The sequence below is a fragment of the Chiroxiphia lanceolata genome, chromosome 8, assembly GCF_009829145.1.
Source record: "Chiroxiphia lanceolata isolate bChiLan1 chromosome 8, bChiLan1.pri, whole genome shotgun sequence".
In the NCBI taxonomy this organism is placed as follows: domain Eukaryota; kingdom Metazoa; phylum Chordata; class Aves; order Passeriformes; family Pipridae; genus Chiroxiphia; species Chiroxiphia lanceolata.
In genome coordinates this window covers 3261670-3286942 of record NC_045644.1, presented here as the reverse complement: position 1 = coordinate 3286942, position 25273 = coordinate 3261670, and the positions used below count along the sequence as shown (strand labels likewise).

The 25273-nt window shown below is 40.8% G+C and overlaps 1 protein-coding gene across 1 annotated transcript in view; it reads left to right on the top strand.

Annotated features, from left to right (window-relative positions):
* Positions 1-7811, top strand: part of CPXM2 (carboxypeptidase X, M14 family member 2) — a 76556-nt gene extending 68745 nt beyond the window's left edge. Inside the window, exon 13 of the mRNA XM_032695224.1 lies at positions 4981-7811. Coding sequence (XP_032551115.1) covers positions 4981-5234 — 254 coding nt within the window. The 3' untranslated portion in view covers positions 5235-7811. The remainder of the gene's footprint in view (positions 1-4980) is intronic.
* Positions 7812-25273: the final 17462 nt, after the last annotated feature.

Here is a 25273-nt window from a genome sequence, read left to right as displayed (position 1 = left end):
AACTTTTACTGTCACTTTTCTCATGTAAATGTGGTGCAAATCTAACCCAGAATAATTGTAGCACTGAAAAACAAGGGTGCAGGTAATCCCATGTTGGGTAAAGGATGTTCCTCTGGCTGTTAACAGTTATAGGACTGTGAATCAGAGAAACACAGAATCATTTAGGTTGGAAAAGACCTCTAAGGTCATTGGGTCCAACCATTAACCCAGCACTGCCGTGTTACCACTAAACCATGTCCCTAATACCACATCCACATATTTTTTTGAACACTAACTTTATGTGGTTGTATGTCTTTGCTGGTGTTCTGGGTCCTTTATTTGATGCCACTTTCATGAGCTTTGCTACCGAGGCACAGTATGGCACACAGACACATAAACTGATTTCAGGCTGTGGAATGTCACAGAGCTTTTGACTTCCAAATCCTTAATGTTTGCTACAGTAGATGATCTGAACCAATAACGAATCTTGGAATAGCTAACTTAGTTTATGATTAATTTCAGTGGTACTAAGTCTCCATTGTAAGAGAAAACCTTGAATGACAGATATTTAATTAGACAATAATGATTCTGCCTTAAAACATTTCAAAAGGGGACCACTGGGAAATGATAGTGGGAATTAAAGTAATCAGCTGTTTTTTCTTGTCTTGGAAGCCTTGGCAGCCTTGAAAGTCTGCCATTAAGTGTGGGTTGTGCTACTCTGTTAACAGAATTGATGTATTGCTCTGGTTGAGGCTGAGTTAATGCAGTGTGTGATTAACCTCCAGCCCTCTGTACACTGGATTGCCATGTGAAACAGAAGTCAACAGATTAAAGACAGTAAAAGTGCTACAGGAAGGAGACTCATTGACAAGTCCAATAAATGTGCAAGATCCCAAAATCCACCTTGTAACACTCAGGGAATGATGCAGATATTTGTATCTCATCTTATTGCTGAGCTTCTATGGCTCAAGGCCATCTGAACTTGTTGGTAAAAATAAAAGTGTTTGTTTAATTTTTTTTAATTTTTCTTTTTAATGAGACATTTAAGCTCACACTCTGTTTGGGAATCACTTTTGAAATGGGAACATAAAAGTTGTCTCCTGTTTTATGTTATACAGATAACAATACACGTCTCATTAGTCTCTGAAATCAGAGGATTTATGTTAGAGCCAAAAAGCTAAAATGACACATATAACTCCAGATAAAGAAGGCAGGTTGTCAGCAGTCTTCTTTCATTTATACCTTTTAAAATGAAAAATGTTTCTATTTAAACCTCTTAGTTGCCTTGATATAAAAATAGGCCAAGCAGGAGAAGAATTATTGCCACTATCTCTATTCAGATAAGTTTTGTTTCAAGTGAGCTCAGCTCTCAGGTATCTACTGTTTCATGGATACATTAACGTTATTAACTACTCTGTAGAGCCAGACAAAATTTATCTGTAAAAGCCCTCTAATAACATTTACATGTTTGAGAAAATTTCTTTGCTTCTTCCTGTGGACAAAGAAAAAAAAAGTGCATGAAAAGCAGATTGTTTTTAATTTCTCTTTGACGTACAATTTATCTTATGGAAAGAGAGGGATGCTGACATTCAGCTAACACTATTAATAGGCTAATTGAAGACATTGATCCCGAGACTAAGAGCTCTGTGGGAAATTATTCCATTTTCTCCTGATGCAGATGTAACTATCGATTAAATCTGAGTGATTACATGTTATCACAGTTAGATATGGACTGTGGTCTATGAGACAACCTTTGGAAAGAGTTCATCAACTGGATGAGCAAATGCACCTGTTTTCCCCATGGTGCAAAGGCACTTTTGGGGTTGCTTCCTGTAATTGCACATTTTGGAAGAGTCAAAGTCTATATTGATGAAGAAACATTCAGTTTGTTCCTGGTGAAACATTTCTGAATCGCAGCCAAAGACCAGTACATGTTTCTGTGTGATTTGTGCCAAAGCATAATTAATTTCATTTCACACAACATGTAGAGAAATTTTTAATCAATATTTTGATAAGATTCTTATGATTTCAGTGCATATTATGTAACAAAGCCCAAGGGTTTTGAAGTAGCATTTAGTAATATTTAATAAAATTAGTCCAAGCTAAGCATAATTCTGATATTATAACTATCCAGTCTCATTCCCGGCTGCCTGAGCACTAGAGAAAATTTGAGTTTTAGTTGTTACATGCATTTGGTGTGCAGCAGTATGGCCAGCTTTCCTGGACAGTCTTCTGTAGGTAAGAGAGTATTAGGTTTTTATAGTGTATTTCAAAAGGGTGAAATTTTAGTGTAAAAATCACTTTTGTACTTTTACAATTACTTAATTGTAAGTAAGGTCTGTCCTATAAGGCTCCAAGTATTTCTCTTAATTGAAATATTTATGGAGTAATCTGACACATTTAATTTGTAGTAATACTATGTTTGCCTTAATGCATTATTATTTTATCTAAGCAGACATGGCTATCCTTTTCCAGATCCAGGAGGTGGAAATGGATGTAGTCTGCCTCCAGCCTGCTCCCACTGGAACCTATTATATCAGCAAACCTATTATTTACTAAATTTATCCAGATTTTTAATTGTGTTTTTTTGCCATCTGTTCTGAAATTTTTTACCTACTGGATTTAATCTGATTTTCAGAAAACCCCCAACCTTTTAGCCTGGTATTAAATTCTGGGCACTGACAGCTGACAGAAATACTTGTGTCTGCTGGCTCGTAAATGGAAAGGAGGCAAAGTGCATCCTGCTAATGGCTTAATATCCAGCTTTGTAATAAATTCCCGGTGATGTGTGTGTGTGTAGGTTTATTTCTGGCCTTGTGTGGGGTTGTGATGAACCGACTGTTAAATGTGTCAGAGGAATGTGGGTCAGTTTTGCACTCCCGGGGCTAAAGGAGGGCTTTGAGCAGGGATGTGTTCACAGCCACTCACAGGGTGATCCGTAGCTTTTTCCCTACCCTGTAGGAATGCCAGAGCATTTGCAGCTGAAAACGAGCCCTTGGGGATAAATACAAGGAACTTGGGCGGATTTATGTCTTGTCCTTTTGTTAAGTCTCAAATGGACTCAATGGTAAGGGAGAACTGAATAAAGAGCTTCTCTTAGAGCCCTTCTTAAAAATATCTGAATCCCTGATTATCACCCCAAATGTGGTCAAACTGGATAAAAGAAAAATCTGAGCAAGTTGGGATGTAAGAATTAACCTGAATGGGAATGGGTGCAATTCTGGCACACTCAGAGGCTGCAGTTTCAGGGTATAGTCAGTATTGCTGTTTTGTTAACACTTCCTGTTTGCAAACATGTTTCTTTTTATTTTACCAAACCCTAAATTAAAATCCTGGTTCTTTAAAAAGAGGCTGGCTAGTCTGATTTTTTCCTAAATATAATGTTTTTATGCAAATCATCTTTAGTTTCTGCTACACCCTGCATTGCCAGCAACCCAAGGCCAGGGCTAGTAAGGCTGTCAGTTCTCATCAGTGCTAAAAAACTCCAACCCCTCCTAGTGCAAGAGATGTTCCATTTCTATTTATATGCAGAATTACATGTTTGAATATGTACTTTTATTCACAGTGGGTTTTCCCAGAATAGAGTGCAAAACTGATTTTTAATATTAGTTTTTAACCTGTTTCAGTTCACATCTAAGAATACCTGCTAGTTAAAATTATATTTAAAAGAAGCCTAAAGTCATCTTTATGTACATATGGGTACATAAAATGAGTACATCTGAGATCATTTGTGAGGGAAAAAGAAGAAACCAGTAAGTCCTGATTCAATGAGGTGTTAAAATATATCTTTGTGCATGAGTAGTTTAGTTGATTACAGGAGTTCTGTTTGTGCATTTACAGGTAAGAAAGTGGTTAAGTACCCTGGTGAATTATACTTTGTAGGAAAATCAGTGTAATAAAACTCAGTGTAAGGTTTTATAGATGGGGATATTTACTTACATCTCCAAGTGAGTTGATATTATGTATTCACATGCTTTGCATACCAAATAGCACCAAAACATGTGTCCAGGCAGCCTGGTGAGGGTCATGGGTGCAGTGTGGTTACTCCACTGGGGCTCCTCTGGATCCATCAGTTACAATAGATTTGGGGAAGGTTTTTTGTACCCCTTGCCTCAGGACCTTCCACCTGTCAAAAATTTTAAGCCAGATTGAAACCCACTGTCCTTTTTTCATCATTTGGAAAATGTGACTGAAGTGTGTTTTCCTCTAGGGTTGGCAGGACAAGGAGAGGGGGGTGTGTGATGGGGAGCAGCCTCTTTGACACCCTCCTGGTGTGAGGATGGGGGGTTCCTGGTTGTGGGGTCATCTTACCCCTGTGCATGGACTTCTGTATCCTCATTCAATGGCCTCAAGTTGCTCCAGGGGTAGTTTAGGTTAGATATTAGGAAAGATTTCTTCATGGAAAGGGTTTTCAAGCACTAGAACAGGCTGCCCAAGGAAGTGGTGAAATCACCATCCCTGGAAGCCTTCAAAAAACATGGGATTGTGGCACTCGAGGACGTGGTTTAGTGTTGAACATGGTGGTGGTGCTGGTTTGATGGTTCAAGGTGGTGATCTCAGAGATCTTTTCCAACTGAGAGAATGGCCTGAAGTTGTGTCAGGGCAGGTTTAGCTTGGATATTAGGGAAAGCTTCTTTCCCCAGAGGGTGGTTGGGCACTGAACAGGCTCCCCAGGGCAGTGGGTACAGCACCAAGGCTGCCAGAGCTCAAGGAGTGTTGGGACAACACTCTCAGGCATATGGTGTGACTCTTGGGGATGGTCCTGTGTAGGGCCAGGAGTTGGACTCAATGATCCCTGTGGGTCCCTTCCAGCCCAGGAGATTCTGTGACTCTTTGAAAAAACACATGGATGTGGCGCTTGAGGATGTGGTTCAGTGGTGGGTTGATGGTAGGGCTTGATGATCTCAGAGGTTTTTTCCAACCTTAATGAGTCTATAAACAGCACCTTCCTCAAGGAGGAAAGACCAGTGTCCTAAAAAAACCATCTTCTTCCCCTCCCAGGAGCCGACGGCGATTACTGGCGCCTCCTCAACCCGGGCGAGTACGTGGTGGGCGTGAGGGCCGAGGGCTACACCGCCGCCACCAAGACCTGCGAGGTGGGCTACGACATGGGGGCCACCCAGTGCGACTTCACCATCTCCAAAACCAACCTGGCGAGGATCAAGGAGATCATGAGGAAGTTTGGGAAGCAGCCCATCAGCCTGTCCGTGCGCCGGCACCGGCAGCGGGCGCGGCAGTGGCAGCAGCACCGATAGGCGTCGGCCCGGCGTCTCCCGGTGCCCACGAGCTCTGCTTCTGCCAGCCTGGCTGTAGTCGTAGTGAGAGTTTCATAGCCCATCTCTTCGTGCATATTTCTCTGCAAGAGGCCTTTCTGTTAGTGGAGCGGGATGGACGGTGGGGGTTCTCGGTTTTGGCGGAAAAATCGGAAGCAAAAATTCAGGCTCAACCAAAAACGGCCCCGGGGTTGAAGGGAGAGGCAGGAAGAACGTAGGAAGGTGGTTTTGAGTTAACCTGGAGCGAAATGTTTGGCTTGTTGGGTTGTTTGATCCTTTGTAAATCTGTTTTCTTTAAAAAGAGGAGAAAGAAGGATTAAAAAAAAAAAGATATTTGTAAAGGAGAAGTGTTGTTCTGAATGAAAAATTGAAAAATGTTGTATCTAAAGTATAAAATTGGTGTATTTTTGCAATTCTAAAGAAGTTTGACATTCCTTATGTTTTATTCTCATATGGAAGGAAAGCTGATAGGGGACAACTTATGTTTAATGTGGTTAAAACGTGTCATAATTTCATCCCCCTTTCCCTGAAAGTCTCTCTTCTGACAAGCACCAAAACATTCAGAAAAAAAAACCTGCAGTGAATAACCCACCTTTGCTTTCCTGCTTGGGTTGTTTATATTTAAGGATGTAATGTGATTCCAGAGTTTAATGCCAGGAGTGTTTTCTTCTCTGGCTTTTTAAGGCTGCACTTTTACTCTGTGAACTAAACCTAATAAAAAGATCCTGGGATAAGGACCACTTTGTTGTTGTGGCATTGCAGCCCTTGTCTAATGTGGGACAAGGACTAGAACAAAGCTTTTCCTGAGGAACAGCCAGTTGTGTCATGTATGAGAGGAGAGTCTTAGCCACTGATAGGTGCTTAGTTCATAAATTAATTGATTTTTGGCCTGATTTTAAGTGCCTTTTGTGCTCACGCACATCTCATGCCACTGTCTTTTGTGACATGCAAGGGATTTTGGGTTCCACTGCATGATCTGCTCATCCTGCTTCTGCAGCTGCTGCCTCTATGGGAGCAGGATTTGTGCTTTTTTTACTGGCTTCTAAGTAACAAAATTGTACAGCAGGATATGATTGAGGAAAGATGCAGATCTAGAAAGTGAACTAAATACACACTGGACAAAGTGTCAGTGGATGAAAATGTAACTTTACTCTGTTAGGTCCAACGCTATGATCTTAATTATACCAAAAAAATGGGCCAGCTACATGATTTTAGCCAGCCAAAAGTCTGTGGCTAAACAAACATCTTGTAATATGCTTGGTAGAAAGACTGCAGCATACACTTCCAAATACAATTCTGTTTTAAACATTTTAATTGCTATTACAGTTTTTGCCTGTTTGATATGATTCTTGGAACAGACATTCCCCAAAGTATCATTCAAAGCTGAGGAAAAAATAAAGTGCCAGTAGAAAATTTACTGTAAAAGTATCACGTGCCATCTGTATTAAATCCTTTGTTTTTCTTGTCAAGGAATGTTGGAAACACATACAAGGCAAAAAGATTTAGAGAATGAATAACATAATCATGCACTCTTGCATAGTAAATAGCCATATTTTTAAATTTTTAAGATAATTCCAGCTCATACTTTTTGTGCAGATACCATTAAATTGAAGCAATGTGTTTGCCAGTAAGGGCTTAAAGAAAACAGAAGAGTGTAGATGTAATTCTCTATGACTTAAATTGTGGAACAGCTCCAAGTCAGCATCATTTAGATTAACTCATAGAAGTAAACAAATAATTCAGTCATTTGGAATTATATTTTACTTATTTCACCCTATTTACCAGCCTTACAACATTCTATATGCCATATACTTTTGCAAAGCAAATATAACAGCAATTTGTCAAAAAGTGTATTCTTTTTTGACAGGTGAGAAGGGATTAATGATGTCTTTGTGCGGTAGCAATGCGACATAATTTTTGAATATGGAGCAATGAGAGCAGACATTTTGTTAGCAGTTAAATTTGCCTTGTTTATTGGCATGTGTTGGTTTTGTTGCCACCACAATAGTTCAAGATCCTACACTATATTTTGTGCTATGAACTGATGGAGTTTCTCGGGTGGGTTCTCTCTGCAGTCCCACAAAGGCTGCCCAGTTGTCTTGCTGGGGGTAATTAACATGCACAGACAAACGAGGAACAAACCAGCCAAATTTAAATCCCTCTGATGATCAGGTTGGAGGTGGAAACCACCCTCTTAGTCCTGGCAGGACAGTTTTTTCCACCTAGAGATAACAGTGTTAGAGCTTAACTTCACAAACCTGGAGGTTCCCATGCTTTGTTCTCAGAAATGAGCTTATTGCAGCGAGAAGTTATTTTTCATTTGGTAGCAAGAAGTGGATTTCATGGGGAATTCCTGGACATCTCTTAGGTGAAATTAGAGGGATTCTGATTGCTGAAGACCTCATGAACATCAGATGCTGAAGATGGTGGCTTCGGTGCTCTTTACTGGCCATCACTAGTGCTGACACATATTTGGGCACAGCAAAGTATGACTAATGCAGGTGACCTTACTCCATTTTAGTCCAGGCATTACTAAATAAATGGCCTAATAGCTGTCAAGTGTACTTGTCTGTGCAATTATTTTTTGGTTGTCCAGCACCTTTACACTGGAAAACACGCAAGCTCAAAGGAATTTTACCAGGAATTTCAGATGTGTGAATATCTCATGCTAAGATGTTTACGCCTGCCTTGGATATAATAATATTACCAAACTGATGTGTGTGTTCTATTTCTATATAGTTGTGCACTTGGGAGCTAAAGTGTTCCTTTCCTTTGAAATACATAGCACTGTTATTTAGCCTTTAGATAGATCCAAACAAGAAACCAATAAATCTGGATACCAGTGCTTTCTCTTTATCTGCCTTTTCCACCTCTTTAGAACAGGTACTTTTTTCTGAATTCTGTGCTTTTAATCTCTTTTCCTTTCAGTGTTGTAGGAAAACAGGAAACCCTGCAGAAATGCAAAGAAATGAAACTTGAGGATGGATACCAGCCCTTTTATAATTACAGATCCATTTTAACAGCCACTTACGTGAGAACTTTGCTAAGCTTTTATCATCCCTGCTATAAAAGAGAAAAATACAATCCCTTCCAAGTAATAGGAAATTCAGCTGCACAACCTCACCCACACAGTAAAGGTTAAACAAATGAAAGGTTAAAACATGGAGATATTCCACTCTCCTTGATAATATCAGCCATCACTCATCTGCTCCCATGCAGAGCCCTGACAATCATAAAACACAGTGGGAGCTGACTGGCTTCTCCTTAACTATCCATGTCATGTTATCCAGCTATTCATTTTTTATTTCTATAATTATCATAATTTTTATCATCTTCTATCTCAGTTTTTTCTCACTCATCCTTGTAATAAGTGCAGTAACCTCTCAAAGACTACTCTCAGCATCTGCAAGTCACAGAATGGTTTGGATTGGAAGGAGCCTTGAAGATCATCTCGTTCCAACCCTCTACCATGGGCAGGGACACCTTCCACCATTCCAGGTTGCTCCAAACCCCATTCAACCTGGCCTTGGACACTTCCACGAGTGGGTGAATCAGCTTGGGAACTATATCTGCTAACACATGTTGGTATAAACATAGTGTATCTTGGTAATCTCTAATCCAATTTTAATCTACTGGCACCAGAAGGCTGTTAGGTATCTTAGTCTGGCTTTTACCAGGAGGTTGAGCTCTGTAGGGGTAAAACTGATAAAAATGAATGTGAATGAAGTCATTGTCTATGCTGGTTAAGAAATACTTTTTTTTCATTGGATATTTTAAGCCTGTCACGTATTTTCAGCTTCTGTCACCAACTATTTTCCCTTCCTTTATCCATGTATAGCTGTGGGGTTTTTTTCTCTACCTTCAGCTCATTATTTTCCCTGAATTTGGCACATCTCCCCAAAGTGTGGATTTCAGCAGGCAGTGACTTGAGTGATCCAGTCAGATTTTCTTGTCTCTTTTATCATCCTGTGGTAGGTGGTTGACCTTTTTGAGAAACACAAAAACAGAGATGAGTTAACTTGAAACAGAGTACAAGTTTCACACCAATGACTCTCACTGGTTTAACCTTTAAAAACTGGCAAGTGATGTGTTTGCTATGGGTCTGAAAATGCCCAAGTTTGGAGGCTCTTTACCTCTTATCTTTGTAACCAGTCTCTGTGAGTTTAGGCAGCAGCCATAAACCTGAGGGAGGAAACATAAAAGCACAAACAATTCATGTAAATCGTGGTACCACCACCTCCTGCTGCAGGACTCTGCTATTCCAGCCTGGGAACACTGCAGGACCAACAGCTCTGTGCACACCTACCATCTCTCCAGCTGGAGACCAGGGAAGCTCTACTTCACACTTACTAAGAGGATACAACTTTTCAAAGCCTTTTTCTTCTCTTACTGGAGCAGTTGCACACCTAGAGAGAGGGCCAAAAAATCTCCTCTGTATATTTGAAATAATATTTATTTACCAGTTCACAGTATGAACAGAAAGTTTTTTTTTTTCCTTTGAATTCCATTCCAGATCTGAACTGCATATTCTGAAATACTCGTGCTGTTTAGAGAAAACAGTAACAATTCCCACCTATTATTAAATGAACTAACATCAACCACCTGATATTCTAATTATCTAGTCATTAACTCTCCTTTAATTTGCAGCAGCTGCTTTCTAGAATTTAATATATCACTTATGTCAACAGCACAATCATTCTTATTAACTCTGTGCTATCCCAATGGCAATAAAAAAGAGCATTCAGAGCAAACTGTCATTTAAAGATTAAAAAAAAAATTCATCCAGCCTTGTTGTCAGCAAGTAAAATTTGAAAAATGGAGTTACTTTTTGTGGTTTAGATGTGACAGAAATTCAATACCTGGGTTAATAAGGATCAATGGCAGCATGATCTCACTTCAGTAGACCAGAGGGATGTAAATTTGCAAATCTGTTTCTTACCACAAGGGTGTGGATCTGATTACATGGCCTCAGTGTGAAAGGTGTTAAAATCACATTCCTGTTTGTTATTTTCTTGTGAACCCTCTAACTCACAGTGTTAAAGTCACATTCCTATTTATTAGGAGGCCTTTAACTCACAGGTGAAGGGAATCATTAATTTGGTCTGGCCCCAGCTCTGACTGAGCTCAGTGATCAGCTCCTCCTCACTCCAAGGTTGTTCTCACGAGCAGGAGTAGCTTTACAAATATAATTTTGAAGGAGTGGGAAGTGAATGGAAAAATTGATTCTCTTTTTATGATCTGCTCTGTATCTGCCTTATTTGTTTATTTTTGTCCATGGAAGGGTGTCTGGAGCCACTGGATGAACATAATGGTTTCCTGGAACATTCCAACTCCCTGTGGTTGCGCTGAAGGACCACGATTATTGATCAGCAGCTCCACCAGAAACAACACATAAACTGTTCAATCTACCTATTCAGTTTAATTCTAAATGGGTTTGCTGCTGTTTGTTGCTATATTGTCATTTTTAAATGGTAAAACATATTCTTTCAGTGTTAAAACTTTGACAGTTATTTTTCAGAGATGTATCAGGTTTTACTAAAATTTCACAGCAGTGTTTCCTTGCACACTTTATATTATTTTTACTTAAAAAAGGCCATAAGGGACCAGTCCAATGACTCTGAGTCACTGTAAATTTGAGTGCTGATGGTACTGATGTCAATAACCCTGTCACCCTCAGAATTATGTGCAGAAAATAATACATTTGGAGATAATTCAGCATTATAAAATCAGTTTCTCACTATTGAAAGCATTCACACAAATTACTTGACGAATTTCCATCTTGGCTTCAGAAGCAATTTATCATTCTCAAAGCAGTATGGGTCTCCAGAGAATACTTTTCAGATTATCAGAGTCTTTAGATGCATTATTAGGACCTTGACTGCTGGATGATTGATAAATATAAATCAAAAGAACTTCCCCAGAAATCCCTGTCATCTGCAGGGAGCTTGTTAGGTTTTTGGGTCTGGTGTTTGGGAAATGAGATCAGGAAAAGTGTGAGGTTGGGGTGGGAGAAAGAGAACCATTTTTACAGAGGAAAAACTGAAGGATGGAAAAGAGGATTCAAGTTGAAATCTTCTACTCCCCTCTTTGTCCTAGATAACCTTCTTTGAACTTGCCCTTTCCTGAATTTTCAGATAGTCCATGTTTCTGAAGGAGTCACTGAGGTGACCAACAAAGAACGCCCTATGTGGTGGCACTTCAAAATTCCCAGTCCAAGCCAGAGAGTTCGGAAGCAGATGCTGCATATTCTATTTGTTGACAACTAGTTTTTCATATATCAGAAAATTACTCTGAAATTTGGGATCTGGCAGAAAGCAGACTGGCTATTTTTTCACACCGAGGGACCTGAAAGAGGGCTGGTAAAAGCTCAGGAAATGAACTGGTCGAAGAAACATCCCATCAACGAGTTTGTGATTTGACAGCAATTTTGTGTTTGGTGTGAAGGAGGAAATGGTGTTACATCCTTTTCATGGCAGGAGGATGGACAGTCAGTGGAGAACAGGTGAAACAAGTCAAGCCAGGGCTCTGTATCTCTTCTGTTGTCCAGAGTATTTGTCCCACAGCAGGCACAGGCACAGCTCTGAATCATCAGTCCCACGACTGAGAATCCTGATGGATGTGCTGAGTTTCTAAAAAGATATTATGGGAGTATCATGGACTGTTGAGGATGTTGAAATCATCTGTTTCCAATTTAAAATAAAATAAAGGTCTGTTATTAGAAGGAATAAAAAAACCCCCAAAACAAAACAACTCTGAAGGGGAAAGAAGAACCAAATAAGGATGTTAAAAATGATGGAGTAGAAGTGAGTCTCTGTGACCCACAACACCACTGATGTGTGTTTCTATACCTTGTGTGGGCATGTTATGTGCACTTCATATGTTTATTTTCAGTAGACAGAAGCAATTGTGAGGACAGGCAGCCCTCAGGGGGCATCCACACTGCAGAGCTGCCAATTGTTTCACATTAGGAAATCCAAATTGTACAAATGTAGCCTTATTATAGTAACAATCCAAGCAGAATGTAGGAGTCTCTACTATTCCTCAGCTTTCCTGATTATATATCATCTAGCTTCAGTGATCCTAAGAACTCATGATGTAAAACAGTGGTTAAAACATCAACTGAAAAAAAAAAGAAAAGAAAAAAAGGAGGGGAAAAAGAAAACAAACAAACTCCCAACCCTGCTGAAGAAAACCCTGACGTGTCTTGTGAGTTCTCTATCTGAAAATGCTACTTTGAAATATTTAGGAATTTGGCCACAGTTTTATATGTCAGGTTGTAAAGAGACTTTAAAGAGGAAACAAGAACACATTCTTATTTATATATATCTATATATATATATAGATATATCTTATATATATATCAGTAGCATACAAAGCCTACTGATATCAAGATAATATTGCCCAGTCCCTTTTTGAGATACTTCCTTATCAGTATCTCAAAGACCAGGGTCATGGTTTGCCAAGAGTTAATCTTTGTCTGATTCCTACTGGGAAAGAACGATGGTTTTCTACATCAAAGTTCATGACCCATCCACACTTGAATGTTTATAAAAGGTCCAGCACGTTGTGGGTGCTGCTGTAAACAAAATACTAAAAAAAATATCATTTGAGCTCTAGGAAGATGTTGCCCACATTTGTATTTCTACAGCTTTCCCTGGAAGAATCTCTGGTTTTGGTAGTTTTTTAAAGCCTTTAAAGTTTTAAAAGAAAGCCAAAGATCAGAAGTTTGCAAGGATATGGAGAAATCACAGCCAATTCCCTCCTGTCACAACTTGAGGCTGTTTCCTCTCCTCCTGTCCCTTGTTCTCTGGCAGCAGAGCCTGACACCCCCCCCGGCTCCCCCCTCCTGTCAGGGAGTTGCAGAGCCAGAAGGTCCCCCCTGAGCCTCCTTTTCTCCAGGCTGAGCCCCCCCAGCTCCCTCAGCTGCTCCTGGTGCTCCAGCCCCTTCCCCAGCTCCGTTCCCTTCCCTGGACACACTCCAGCCCCTCAATGTCCTTCTTGACATGAGGGGCCCAAAACCAAACCCAGGACTGGAGGTGCCTCAGCAGTGCCAGCACAGGGGAACAGTCACTGCCCTGGTCCTGCTGGGCACATCCAGGATACAGATATTTATCTGGATGGCTTAATGTCTCTGTGCTCTATCCTGAGCTGCCTGGTGAGCATTGAGGCTGTTTCTGTTGTGCTGTGGCTGTAGGAAGATTGTGCACACGTACATTAATGAGGAGAAGAACTCTGATTTCCTACTGAAATGCCACCAGGTGAGGTGCTCACCTGCAGGTTGCCCCGTGGCATGTCAGACACCGGGTGTCAGATCGGCTCACTATAAGCAATAGTTCTTGTGCCCCTCCAGCCCAAAATATCTGAAATATCTTGAATAACTTCAGTGACTCAGCAGCTCCCTAACCCTGTGAGCAGGCAGGAGGCAATTTGTAAGCAAACAGAGCTAGATTCAATCAGCCGTTCACAACAAATAATTTGAACATCTCAGTGTGTGCAGTTAAAGCAGATAATCTTAATGTGAAAATGATGGCAAACACAGAATCACTTTAATAGGATGATTAAGAACTGTGGGCTCCTGGGGAAAGCATTTCAGCAGTGTGTGCACCTGCATCCATTAAAAGAAGCAAAATATATGGAATAACAAGCAGTAACTTGTCAGCCCATCTGCAGGGCATGGCATGAACTGGTGGGAACTGGGGTGGACAGGGGAGAGAGAAAATACACTGTAAGGAGCCTGGGATGGTGTAATGCAGCTCTTGAGCATAATGCAAAACACAAAAGGGTGTTGCTGGTTCTGGTCATGGAATGGAAGCTCATGGGTAGTACAGGTGAGCTGAGCAAGGGGAATGAGACCAGGAAGTCATCACAGAAGATGCTGAGTTGGAAGGGACCTACACGGATCATCAAGTCCAACTCCTGGCCCTGCACTGGACCATCCCCAAGAGTCACACCCTGTGCCCCAGAGGATCATCCAAATGTCCTGGAGCTCTGGCAGCGTTGGGGCTGTGCCCACTGCCCTGGGGAACCTGTTCAGTGCCCAACCACCCTCGGGGGGAAGAATCTTTTCCTGAGATCCAACCTGACCCTGCCCTGACACAGCTCCAGGCCATTCCCTGGGTCTTGTCCCTGGTCCCCACAGAGTAGAGATCAGTCCCTGCCCCTCCTCTGCCCCTCCCAAGTTGCATCTGCAATGAGGTCTCCCCTCAGTCTCCTCTTCTCATGTGGGACCACACTGGTTTCTTGGCTTCCTTTGGCAGACTCTTTGAAATCGATGGAGATTCTGGAACACACATGGAATTTGGGATATGGAGGAAGGAAAATTAAAATTAGAAAGGCACAGGTAGTATCTTTGTCACCTAATCAACTTAACCTGGCCTGCTTGTTTTTACCATAAACAAGAATATATCGCAGTCTCTGGAAAAAGCCTGTGAAAGTTGGCCAAAAAATAGAGGAGAAAACAATGTAGAGGAACCACAAGTTCCTCTGAGATGGTCTCACTGCCTATATATATTCATTGTTTGCTGGCAGGCAGAAATATTGAGTCCCCTTGACGTAGAAGATGTGAAAATTATAATTACAAAATATTAATATTTTAAAAAAAATAATTGACTAATGTTTAACTGACAATAGATTTCATTTTCTTTGTAGTATTCTTTTGGAGGAATACACTTGTAAAACACATACATATTTATAGATTATATAAATATAGAAGTACATAAATGTGAAAAATGCATAGATATATATTCCCCTCCTCTTCTTTCTTTTGCATTGCAAAGGAGGAACAAAGTATGAGTAAAAATATCTTTAGACAAATAGTGCCTGACTCTACAGAGTGGTCATACATTGCTGGTTCCAGAATTATAACAACATGAGCAAAACAAAGCCCAAGAAACTTATTAACTATGTTTACACTCCCCCCAATAACTCCTAGCTGGGAAGAGGCTTTTAGGCAGCTGCCTGATGCTCCAGCCAGCAGTTTATCAGATGTGACACACAAATTTTTACTGATGAAACCTTTGGACAGCCCTGCTTTCTACCCTTCTTTAAAAAACCTCTTTTTTAAGTCAGCACTTTGCTGGCCAGACCTCCTGCCTGTGTCCTCTTGGCCTTTCACTGCAGGCACAGACACGGGAAATTGGGGAAAGATGATTTTTACATTGCAGTTACTCACCCAAAACTTTTATTAGGATCCTGAGCAGCCTTCCTGGGAGCACATCCTAAAGAGCTGCTGATAATTTTTGTTGGCTTTTGGTCTTCTGGTTTTTTTTCCCCATTGAACTAGAGACCTGCTACAACTGACTCAGGCTGCACTGCAAATAGCTGTGTTAAGGGTACCAAGGTCACAGAAGAAGGTGATGTTTTGTGTAACTACCAATGACAAATATCAACACTAACGTGAATTTATTGACAGGCAAAATTGTATAGCTGGTCGGGAAAGGCCCTGCAGTACACAGAAACTGATAAAGTGAGTTCTCATCTAATAAAGAATGCTGATATTTCCCTCCTATATTGGATGTATATCCTTGAATTACCAGGCAGCACTTCTTTAGGTGGAACACCTACCTGCTGCTAAACACACCATTATTTAGAGAATGGTCTGAGTTCAGCATCATTTACATTTTTCTTTAGATTCAGATACCATCTGCTGCTCTGTTTTCTTTTGCCTAATGTCACAGTCATAAGCATGTAATTACCATACTCCTACTCGTTTTTTTCATGTTCTTTTTCATTACAAGCTTAATTTCAGTTGGTTTTTGTCTTTCGCTTCCTTAAAACCTGCAATTATTAAAAGTCACTTAATGAGATCAACGGGAATGTTTCATGCTGCAAGGATAATTCTGCAGTGGATTAAATGAGGACAGATGATAAAGTGCTGAGAGCAATCTTTGTATCAGAAAAATGGAAGGAAAAAGCAACCTTCTAAGTGTAACATATCATGACTTTGCATATAAAGCCTAACTCTTGGGATTTTTTTCCCACAGTGGTAAAACAATAATTTGCATCCTGAGAAAGTGTAGACTTTTGAAAGCATTAGTGTAGGAAGGTGCCACCCTGGCTCTTACTCTTCTGTCCAAGTTCAAAAAAGGCTTAACTTGGGTCAAGTCTGAGCCTCAGAGTCCTGCCAGGTTTGCTATTTGTTTCTGGTTTATTTGGTACCTTAAAGGGACTTATAAATAGGAGTGGGAGGGAATATTTATATGTGCCAGAGGGCAGGGTTAGATGGGATATCAGAAAGAAATTCATGGCTATGAGGGTGGTGAGGCCCTGGCACAGGTTGCCCAGAGAAGCTGTGGCTGCCTCATCCCTGGAAGTGTCCAAGGCCAGGCTGGACAGGGCTTGGAGCAACCAGGGCTAGTGGAAGGTGTCCCTTCCACTGGACTCTGGAGTTAAGGCTCATGGGGAAAGATGCCAGAGGACTTTCAATCTGTCTTATCATCTCCCTGGGAAAATATCTGTGCAGTAGTTACATATCCCAGAGGAGGCTTTCCTTTGCAGTATTTTTTCAGGCAGTGCCCTCTACAAGGAAAAATTTGTTTTGCCATCTGAGCTTTAAGCTTCTGTTTATCCAGAATAATACGTAGAATCCTTCAATGTTTGCAGTGTCTCTTGTACTAAATCCCGGTATTTAGGCTTTATAATTTCAAAATTAATTAGTTCCCTTTAGTTAGCCAAGAATCTTTGCTGTATGATCTTTAAGGTCCCTTCCAACCCAAACCATTCCATGTTTTTATGGGGCATTCATTCCACTTAGACAAGATCGCCCACCTCAGAGCAACATGGCATTCAGGGAAATTAATGGGTATTGATTACAAAAACATACTTCAGCATTTCAGGATTAGCCTGGCAGCCCTGGTAGCTTGCACAGGCTGTAGGATGTGAACTCTGGAGCTGCAGAGGAGCTCTCTGCTGGTGTCAGGGGGGATATTTAGCTCCTGGCTACCTCATTTTGGAGTGGGTTCATGTGTGTGAGGTCAAACACTGAGGCATTCCACCATAGAGGGAGACAAGGAGGAGCCCACACATGCTGCCCCTGTTTGTGTCTCACCAGGGTTTACATAGAACATAAATGTTTTAGGTTGTGTATATTTTATTTTTAAAATACCATCGAAGCCTTTCATCTATAGGGCGATGAGGGAGGAAAATCTAAGATTTTTTTCTAAGTCTTTTGTAATCCAAATTTTGAAAATGTGAGACGTTGGTTGTTGAGGATTTTTTTTTTCAATTCCTTAATGTCCTGAAGTGTGTTCAAAAATGTTGTGTGACTCTGTTCCTGTTGACTCATTAGCAGCTTGGAAATGATGCAATTGAACTGTGCCATTATCCCACACATCTGCATGGAGAGTCTTGTTATGCAACTGTTTATCCACTTCAAAGTGGTTTGAGGGAGAAAAAGGCCAAATAAATTTATGGGGTTTTTCCTGAAAGATTCTTTTACATTTTTTTTTTTTCCAATAGAGCTTTAACTCTTAAAATTCTCACTTATTAAAATGTTTCCTCCTGTAGATGCATTTGAATAAAAGGGCTTCAGAGATGTACAATTTGCATCAAGGTTAGACATTTTAGACAGTAACCTAGCTGCAGGAAGAGTAAGACTTGGAAATAATTTGGAGAGTAGAGAAGATTTGTGGAAAAACCAGCACTGAAGTTTTATAAACTAGTCTGCCTATGCTGGAGGGGAATTAGTCATAACTGAGCCCACCTGGGGACAAGGAGCCTCAAATGTGAGATTCACAGGATCACAAAAGAGTTTGGGTTGGAAGGGACCTTAAAGATCACCCAGTTCCAACCCCCTGCCATGGGCAGGGACACCTTCCACTAGCCCAGGTTGCTCCAAGCCCCCAGCTCTGGCCTTGGACACTTCCAGGAATGGAGTGTCAGTAACTTCTCTGGACAGTTACTCACTGTAATATTTTCTTTAGCAATTATTTTATTATGCTGCACCCCAAAGCATTGCAGCTGGGAGTGATTCTGTCAGTGTAAACACCACAGAGTAGCTGTCATTGTAAATCTGGTGTTTATGCCTTCTTGATTGCAAATAGAGAATTTGGTAATCAAACTCTTTCAGACCAGGGCCTTTACTCCAAGGCCCCCCGGAACTCCATGGAAAATCTCTACAACATCCTGTCCATCGGGTCCCTCCAGGGTATCTCTTAAGAAATTCCTGCTGTCACATGCTGTAGCATTTTAAATACTTCCTTAGGGGTTTATAAGGATTTTAGCTGCTTGGTATTAGTAAGTGTTACAATAGAAATTTAAAAAGAAGTGTATAGTAGGATTGTATAGCAGGATTTTTGTGAGTTAGCGATTATAAACAAATTTCAGATAAAACATTTTCAGCAAATTTATTGGAAGAAAGGCTAGACATTTCCATGGCAGGCCATGTCACCTTCCTTAGGCATCTTACTCTGTGCAACATGGGGTTTATGAATTACCCTCTGGAAATGCCTGTCTGAATTGATTGGAAAAGCAATTCTAGGCACTAGGCAAGATGGATCACCATATCAGCTGGCATGAAAATCTCCCTGGATGAGAGGCAAAGTCAGAGAAGCAAAGCTCTCTGCTGAACACCAGTTTACAGCATAAACTGTTCCAAACAGTAGTTTAGACTGTCATGCAAGTTCATGATTAGTAGACCAGATTACATCTTTTTATAGAAAAGTATTTTCTAAAGGTAGAAGGTACATTTTCTAAAGGTAGAAGGAAAATCTGCTTCCTAAATTATTGAGGCGCTGGACTTCCCAAAGATATCTGTTTATGGTTATTGGACACTCTTAGGCTGAATATGAAGAAGAAAATGCATTTAACACACTTTGTCCTTTCTCATGTCCACTTGAACATTTATTTCTAGGAGCAGTATAAAGCTGTATGGATTCCAGAGGAACCTGATCTTGAATGAACAATCTGATTTTGTCAGTTTGCCTTTGGGAAGTAGAAGGTTTACAAGAAAAAGAAATAGGAAGGATAATAAAAAAAAATAAAAACATTTTTGACAGGGTTCTGCCCTCGTGAGTCCTTTCCTCAAACATTAACAGAATGAGAGGTTTATTCCAAGATACGAGTGAAGTCTTGAATTCATTTCATTCCCTGGAAGTGTCCAAGGCCAGGTTGGACAGGGCTTGGAGCAACCTGGTCTAGTGAAAGGTGTCCCTGCCAATGGCAGGGGGTTGGAATGAGATGAGCTTTGAGGTCCCTTCCAACCCAAACCAGTCTGTGATTCTGTGATCTTGGATGGTCAACTTGGACAAATGGTACATTTTAGATTTTGTGAATATTAAGTCCAAGCACACTATGTCAGAAGCAGAGTTAAACAGAATAAATCAATCCAACACTGTTTCTCCACATATATCATGAGAGTCAGGATATTTAGTACATAGCAATAGCAATTACTGCTCTGTAAAAAAGGTGCATAATAATTTATTTTACAGTTTAAGAAGCTTGGAAACTAATGAAAGCAGAAGTGACATATTGTATAGGCAGATGCAGGAAAATGCTATGTAGTTGCAGTTGGTAAAATGGGAATTAAATGTAATATCTGGACAGCAAAGATGCTGTATTAATTTTTAAATTAAGTCAGTTGTATATAATGAAACCATCAGGAAAGATGTCAGAACCTCACTTGTCGTCTTGGAAATAGATTCTCTAAAGCACTTACAGGAAGTGCTGAAAAGAAGAAGAAATCTAAATAGAAATATTTGCAGTTTTAAGTGATAAAACTCCTTAGCAAATCCCAAAGGCAAGCTGAAAATAGCATTAGCTCTGACCAAGCTCAGCTGGAAAGTTTAGACTGCTTAAGCTCAGAATATCATGCAGTGTTTTCTCCTGGTGTTTTTTTCTGCTGAAGTCTCTGTGTATTTTCAAAACAACAAAGTTAATTGATCCAACTCACCAAATATAATGGTTCAGCATATGCATATTCAGATATGGGGCTTAAAGTAATTGCTTGGCAAATACTGTCCTGCAATGATCTGAAAATGTTTAATTAAGGGAAAAAAAAGGATGAGTTCTCCAGTGCTACACGTGGCTCAGAGAGGGTATGGGCAGGGCAGTAATGGTTAGAGCTGCTGCTTGCTTTCTCTTACTTAACTGGAAAAGCATCTCCAGGGCTCTGTCTTCTTCCAAAGGCACTTTTCCTATATTGAAGTGTAGGTGTTTGATCTTCTCTTCCTCTGGAATGCTTTTGCTTTCTGTTGACACAACACTAAAAATGAACAGCCACTTCTTTGCTGCCAGATATTTGTGCTTGGTTTGTTTTCTTTAATTTTATCTTTCGTTAGAACCTTTCTGTCAATAAATGCATTGGGAATACTCTGAGCTGGACACCAACATGAATAATTTGACTTAATAATTCTGATATTGTGGAATCACAGAATGGTTTGTGCGGCCTTTTCCCTTTCAGAAAGGGACCTGAAAACTCATCTCATTCCAACCCTTCTGCCATTGGCAGGGACACTATCCCAGATTGCTCCAAGCCCCATCCAACCTGGCCTGGAACACTTCCAGGGGTGAGGCAGCCACAGATTCCCTGGGCAACCTGTGCCAGGGCCTCACCAGCCTCACAGCCAAGAATTCCTTCTCAATATCCCATCTCACCCTGCCTTCTGTCAGTTTGAAGCCATTCCCCCTTGTTCTGTCCTTCCAGACCCTTATCCAAAGTCCCTTTCCAGATCTCCTGAAGCCCCTTTAGGCACTGGAAGGGGCTCTCAGGTCTCCCTGGAGCCTCCTCTTCTCCAGGAGGACACCCCCAGCTCTCCCAGCCTGGCTCCAGAGCAGAGGGGCTCCAGCCCTCTGATGGGTATGGATATTTCTCCAGTGTTTGCACAGCGTATCTGGGCACACCCATTGGAAAACAACCCACATAACCACACAAGGGGATAATAACAATGTCAGCTTGTTGTTATCTGATGGCCCAGAAACCACCAGATGGCTCACAGCCTTTCCCCTTCAGAGCCTTCTTGGTCCCCTGGTGATGTGCTGAGATTTACCTTCCCATGTGCTGCTCCAGCATCAGGGACCAGACTGACTCAGGGATGGGCTGCACCTCTAGGGACACACATGCCTCTATTTATTTTGTGTTGGGACTCCTACAGCTCTGTCTGGGCCCCTTTTCTACCTTGTACATGCTACTGAGTGTAAAAGATTAAATACATAATTGTATTATTTGAGGATGCCATGCTGGGAACATGTCCACTGTATTACTGGCATTGCAGCTTGTTTTCTTCCAAAGTCAGGGTGGCAGAAGTTGGTATGAAGCTCTTAACTTGGTTCTAGCATGATGTTGGCAAAAGAAGAAATTTATATAACCATGTGGATGGCAAGTCCTTTGAAATTACACTTCCCTACATTTTCCAGGATTATTATTCTGCCTCTGCTAAATCTCCAGGCAGAACTATCCAGGAATTAATATTCCTTTGCCTTTGTACTGTGAAAGACAATATTTAGGTCCTTCCTGAGGGAGGAAAAAAAGTTGTAATGGAGACCAGAGCAAAATAAAACCTCCCACAGATTCCGAGGGAACGGCCTCCCAGAATCTCTCACATCGTGTTAGCAGGTTTTCTTTAACTATTTGTTTGAGCCCCTGGAGCCCAGGATGGATCTGTGATTCTGGGGAATGCCTTCCCCCCATGTGGGAACATTCTTGTAGCACTGAGGGTTTGCAGAGCCAGCATGTCTTCAGCTTCTTCTTTCAAAGACAACAGTGAAAGCTTTGCATTTGGAGCCTAATTTGTGCCTTGCTCTCTGTACAAATTCAAAGTGGCTACAGGCTGAACATGAATAAATGATTTACCTCATCCAGCACTGCCTGGCTTTCTGAGAGCAGGGTGGTTATCTGGAGAGACACACGTTAATTTGTGTGTGTGTGCCCAGCTAGGAGGGAGGGCATGCACAGAGAAAGATGGGGAAAATAGATATGTAGTTATACATATAACTATGCTGAGCAATTTAAAATAACAGGGGGAAATGAGAATAAAAAAATACAGCACAAAGTAATTGTGTTGGCTAAATCAGAAATTATTTGATGTCTGAGAATTTTGAGCTCTTCTGGGGTCTTTTCTGCTACAGTGGAGATTTAACACCTGTATGGGAAGCAGAAGAGCCCTTAAGAGGCCTCATCTGTGCACTGGACTGGAATTTAATCTTCAACTCAAATCTCTGTCTAGAGACCCCAGGGAGAACACTTGGAGATGTTGCTGTTGGTTTCAGTGAGTTCTTCCCCACACCTGAGAATGAAAGTTTTGATGGTTGCCAACGACAGGAAGAGGGGGAATGACTTCAAGCTAACAGAGGGTAGGGCTAGATGGGATATTGGGAAGAAATTGTTGGCTGTGAGGGTGGTGAGGCCCTGGCACAGGTTGCCCAGAGAAGCTGTGGCTGCCCCATCCCTGGAAGTGTCCAAGGCCAGGTTGGACGGGGCTTGGAGCAACCTGGGATAGTGGGAGGTGTCCCTGCCCATGGCAGGGGGTGGGACTGGATGATCTTTAAGGTCCCTTCCAGCCCACACCATTCATTATTAATGATTCTAGTACTAATGATTAAATCCTGTAGGTCGGCAGAAAAACTCATTTGGGGACCAAGAGTTTGGACTTCACATAGACAATAAAAGACTTCTGCTCTGTGAGGACCAGGAGTTATTCCCTCTGCAGGATTTGCCGCTTGGGTGGAATTTAGGAACAATCTTCATTCAACCCAAGACCTTTTTGTGAGAACTCCAAATGGGGAAGGATGTACAGGAAGCAGGAGAGATCCCCCACCCCTCCCCTCCACTCTTGATTTCACACCAACTCCAAAATCCTGCTCAATATGTTAAGGAACAACTAAGTAGCATCATGTGTACTAAGATTAAGGATATATATTACAACTAGACATATGCATCAGGTATTCAGATTCTCCAACTATTTCACTTGTGTTGCTCATATTGCAATGAAATTATATTTTGTTACAATTGACTTTGTAGCTGTTTCCCAAAAACGGGCAGGATTGATCAGGTCACATCATTGCAATGACACACCAGCCTTGACTTTTGCAACAATGAACTGAAACAGACTTTTTGAAACATTGATTTTATATGAAAAAATAGCTCACACCAATTCATTTATCATAATCACATTTCATTAACAGTAGAATTAACAAAATCACAATATACATTTATAATATGTACTTATTTATATATGTCACTTTGTATGAACCATTAACTCTATGTAATAAAAATATATTACAACATTTGATATGTATTCACAAAGCACAAGCCATTGTAAACAGAATAGACAGCACAGGCCCCTTTATTCAAAACTTGAACTTGGAAGTAATTTTTTTTTTTTTGCATTCCTTTAAACTGTAGACACACAGAATTTTATGTGTCTGCCTTTAGATGAATGAATCACTGAAATATCTTTTAGGAGATTATTACAGTTTAGCTTATCTGGGACCCTAAAATCCATGGTAACTCATGACACTCTTGAGCATGCTGTCATTACAAAGAGGTCTGTGCATCCCTTTATCCATGCAATTTAGAAAGGTTTAATTTATATTACCATTTCCCCCTAAATAAATATCCCCTGCAATTACATCCCACTGTTATACAAAAAAAGTCAAATGCAATAAATTATAATGGTATTTATAATAGTATAATCAAAACATGCCCTATCTACAGAAGGTATTATTAATGTTATTTCCTAACTATCTTCCTTCAGACTGGCTAGGTGCTTTTAGAAATAGGAAACCAACTATTTTCAATATTTGCAAAACAAAATACTTTAAATACACAGACTGGACATTTTATACCTCTCATGGTATGAATGGTCCTTACTCAGCCAAGGAACCCCACTCTCCTTGCAGAAAGGAGTTGTAAAACCAGCTCCTAACATCTTGTTTTTTGAACAAGTAATCATCTAATAATCTAATGTAGGGGCAAATGTTTATGTCCAACTGCACCTGGAAAGACTGGTAATACATTACATTCCTGCAAGAATTCAGAAGGGAATGATTAGTGATTGCCAAATACATGAATTTTTATCCTAAAATAATCTTAGGAAAATAAAAGCACTGCGAAAAAAATTCTGAGGTTTAGAAAAATGCCCTGTGTACAAATAAAGGTAAATCAAGGCACCTCTTAGTTATCTATTTTCCAAGGCAATCTGTGATAATAGTTTTCAAATGTCTATCTGGGAAGCCCTGTGGTTTCTGCTATAAAAAGGTCCATTCTTTACTCTGGCTGATGCAGGTGGCTTTGTTTTACTTGAATGAGGCTGGGCTGGATGACAGAGCATAGAGAACTTGTCCCCAGCCTTGTCACATGTTTGCTGTGTGACCCTAAGGACAATGAGTATTTAACTGATTTTTTCCTAACAGAAGTCATTCAATTAATGAGGTTTCTTTATTTCTTTTTTTTCCTCTGTTGCTTATTGATCCCATTAGCAAACAAGGAGAAGGGGAATTTACCTGTCTTTACATAAGGATTTCGTAGTCAGAAGGGAATGTAAAACTCTTTGATATTCAACAGGGCTTTTTAAAATTTTTGTTCAAGAATTCAAAGCAGTGCAAGTGCAACAGGACTGAACAGAACCTCCTGAGATGGGCAGCAAGAGGAAATCTGCAGCCAGCTTTGCACCTGGACCCTGCTGCATTCCCACTGATATCTCACCAGGATGCTCTGGCATTTCATTCCAAAGCACTGCTTTTCTGTTTCATTAGGAACTCTTGCTGGATCCAAAATGCAAGAGGATGGAGATTTTTGACTTTTTGTTCTTTGTATGGGTTTGAAGATAGGTTTGCTTTAAAGCTCTAATTGTACAGCTACAGTGGCTGGAGCAAGAAAGATGGAGAGGGACTTTTTAGAGCATCATGGAGGGACAGGACAAGGGGGAATGGGTTCTCACTGTCAGAGGGCAGGGTTAGAGTGAATATTAGGAAATAAATTCTTCCCTGTGAGGGTGGGGAGGCCCTGGCACAGGTTGCCCAGAGAAGCTGTGGCTGCCCCATCCCTGGAAGTGTCCAAGGCCAGGTTGGACAGCAACCTGGGCTGG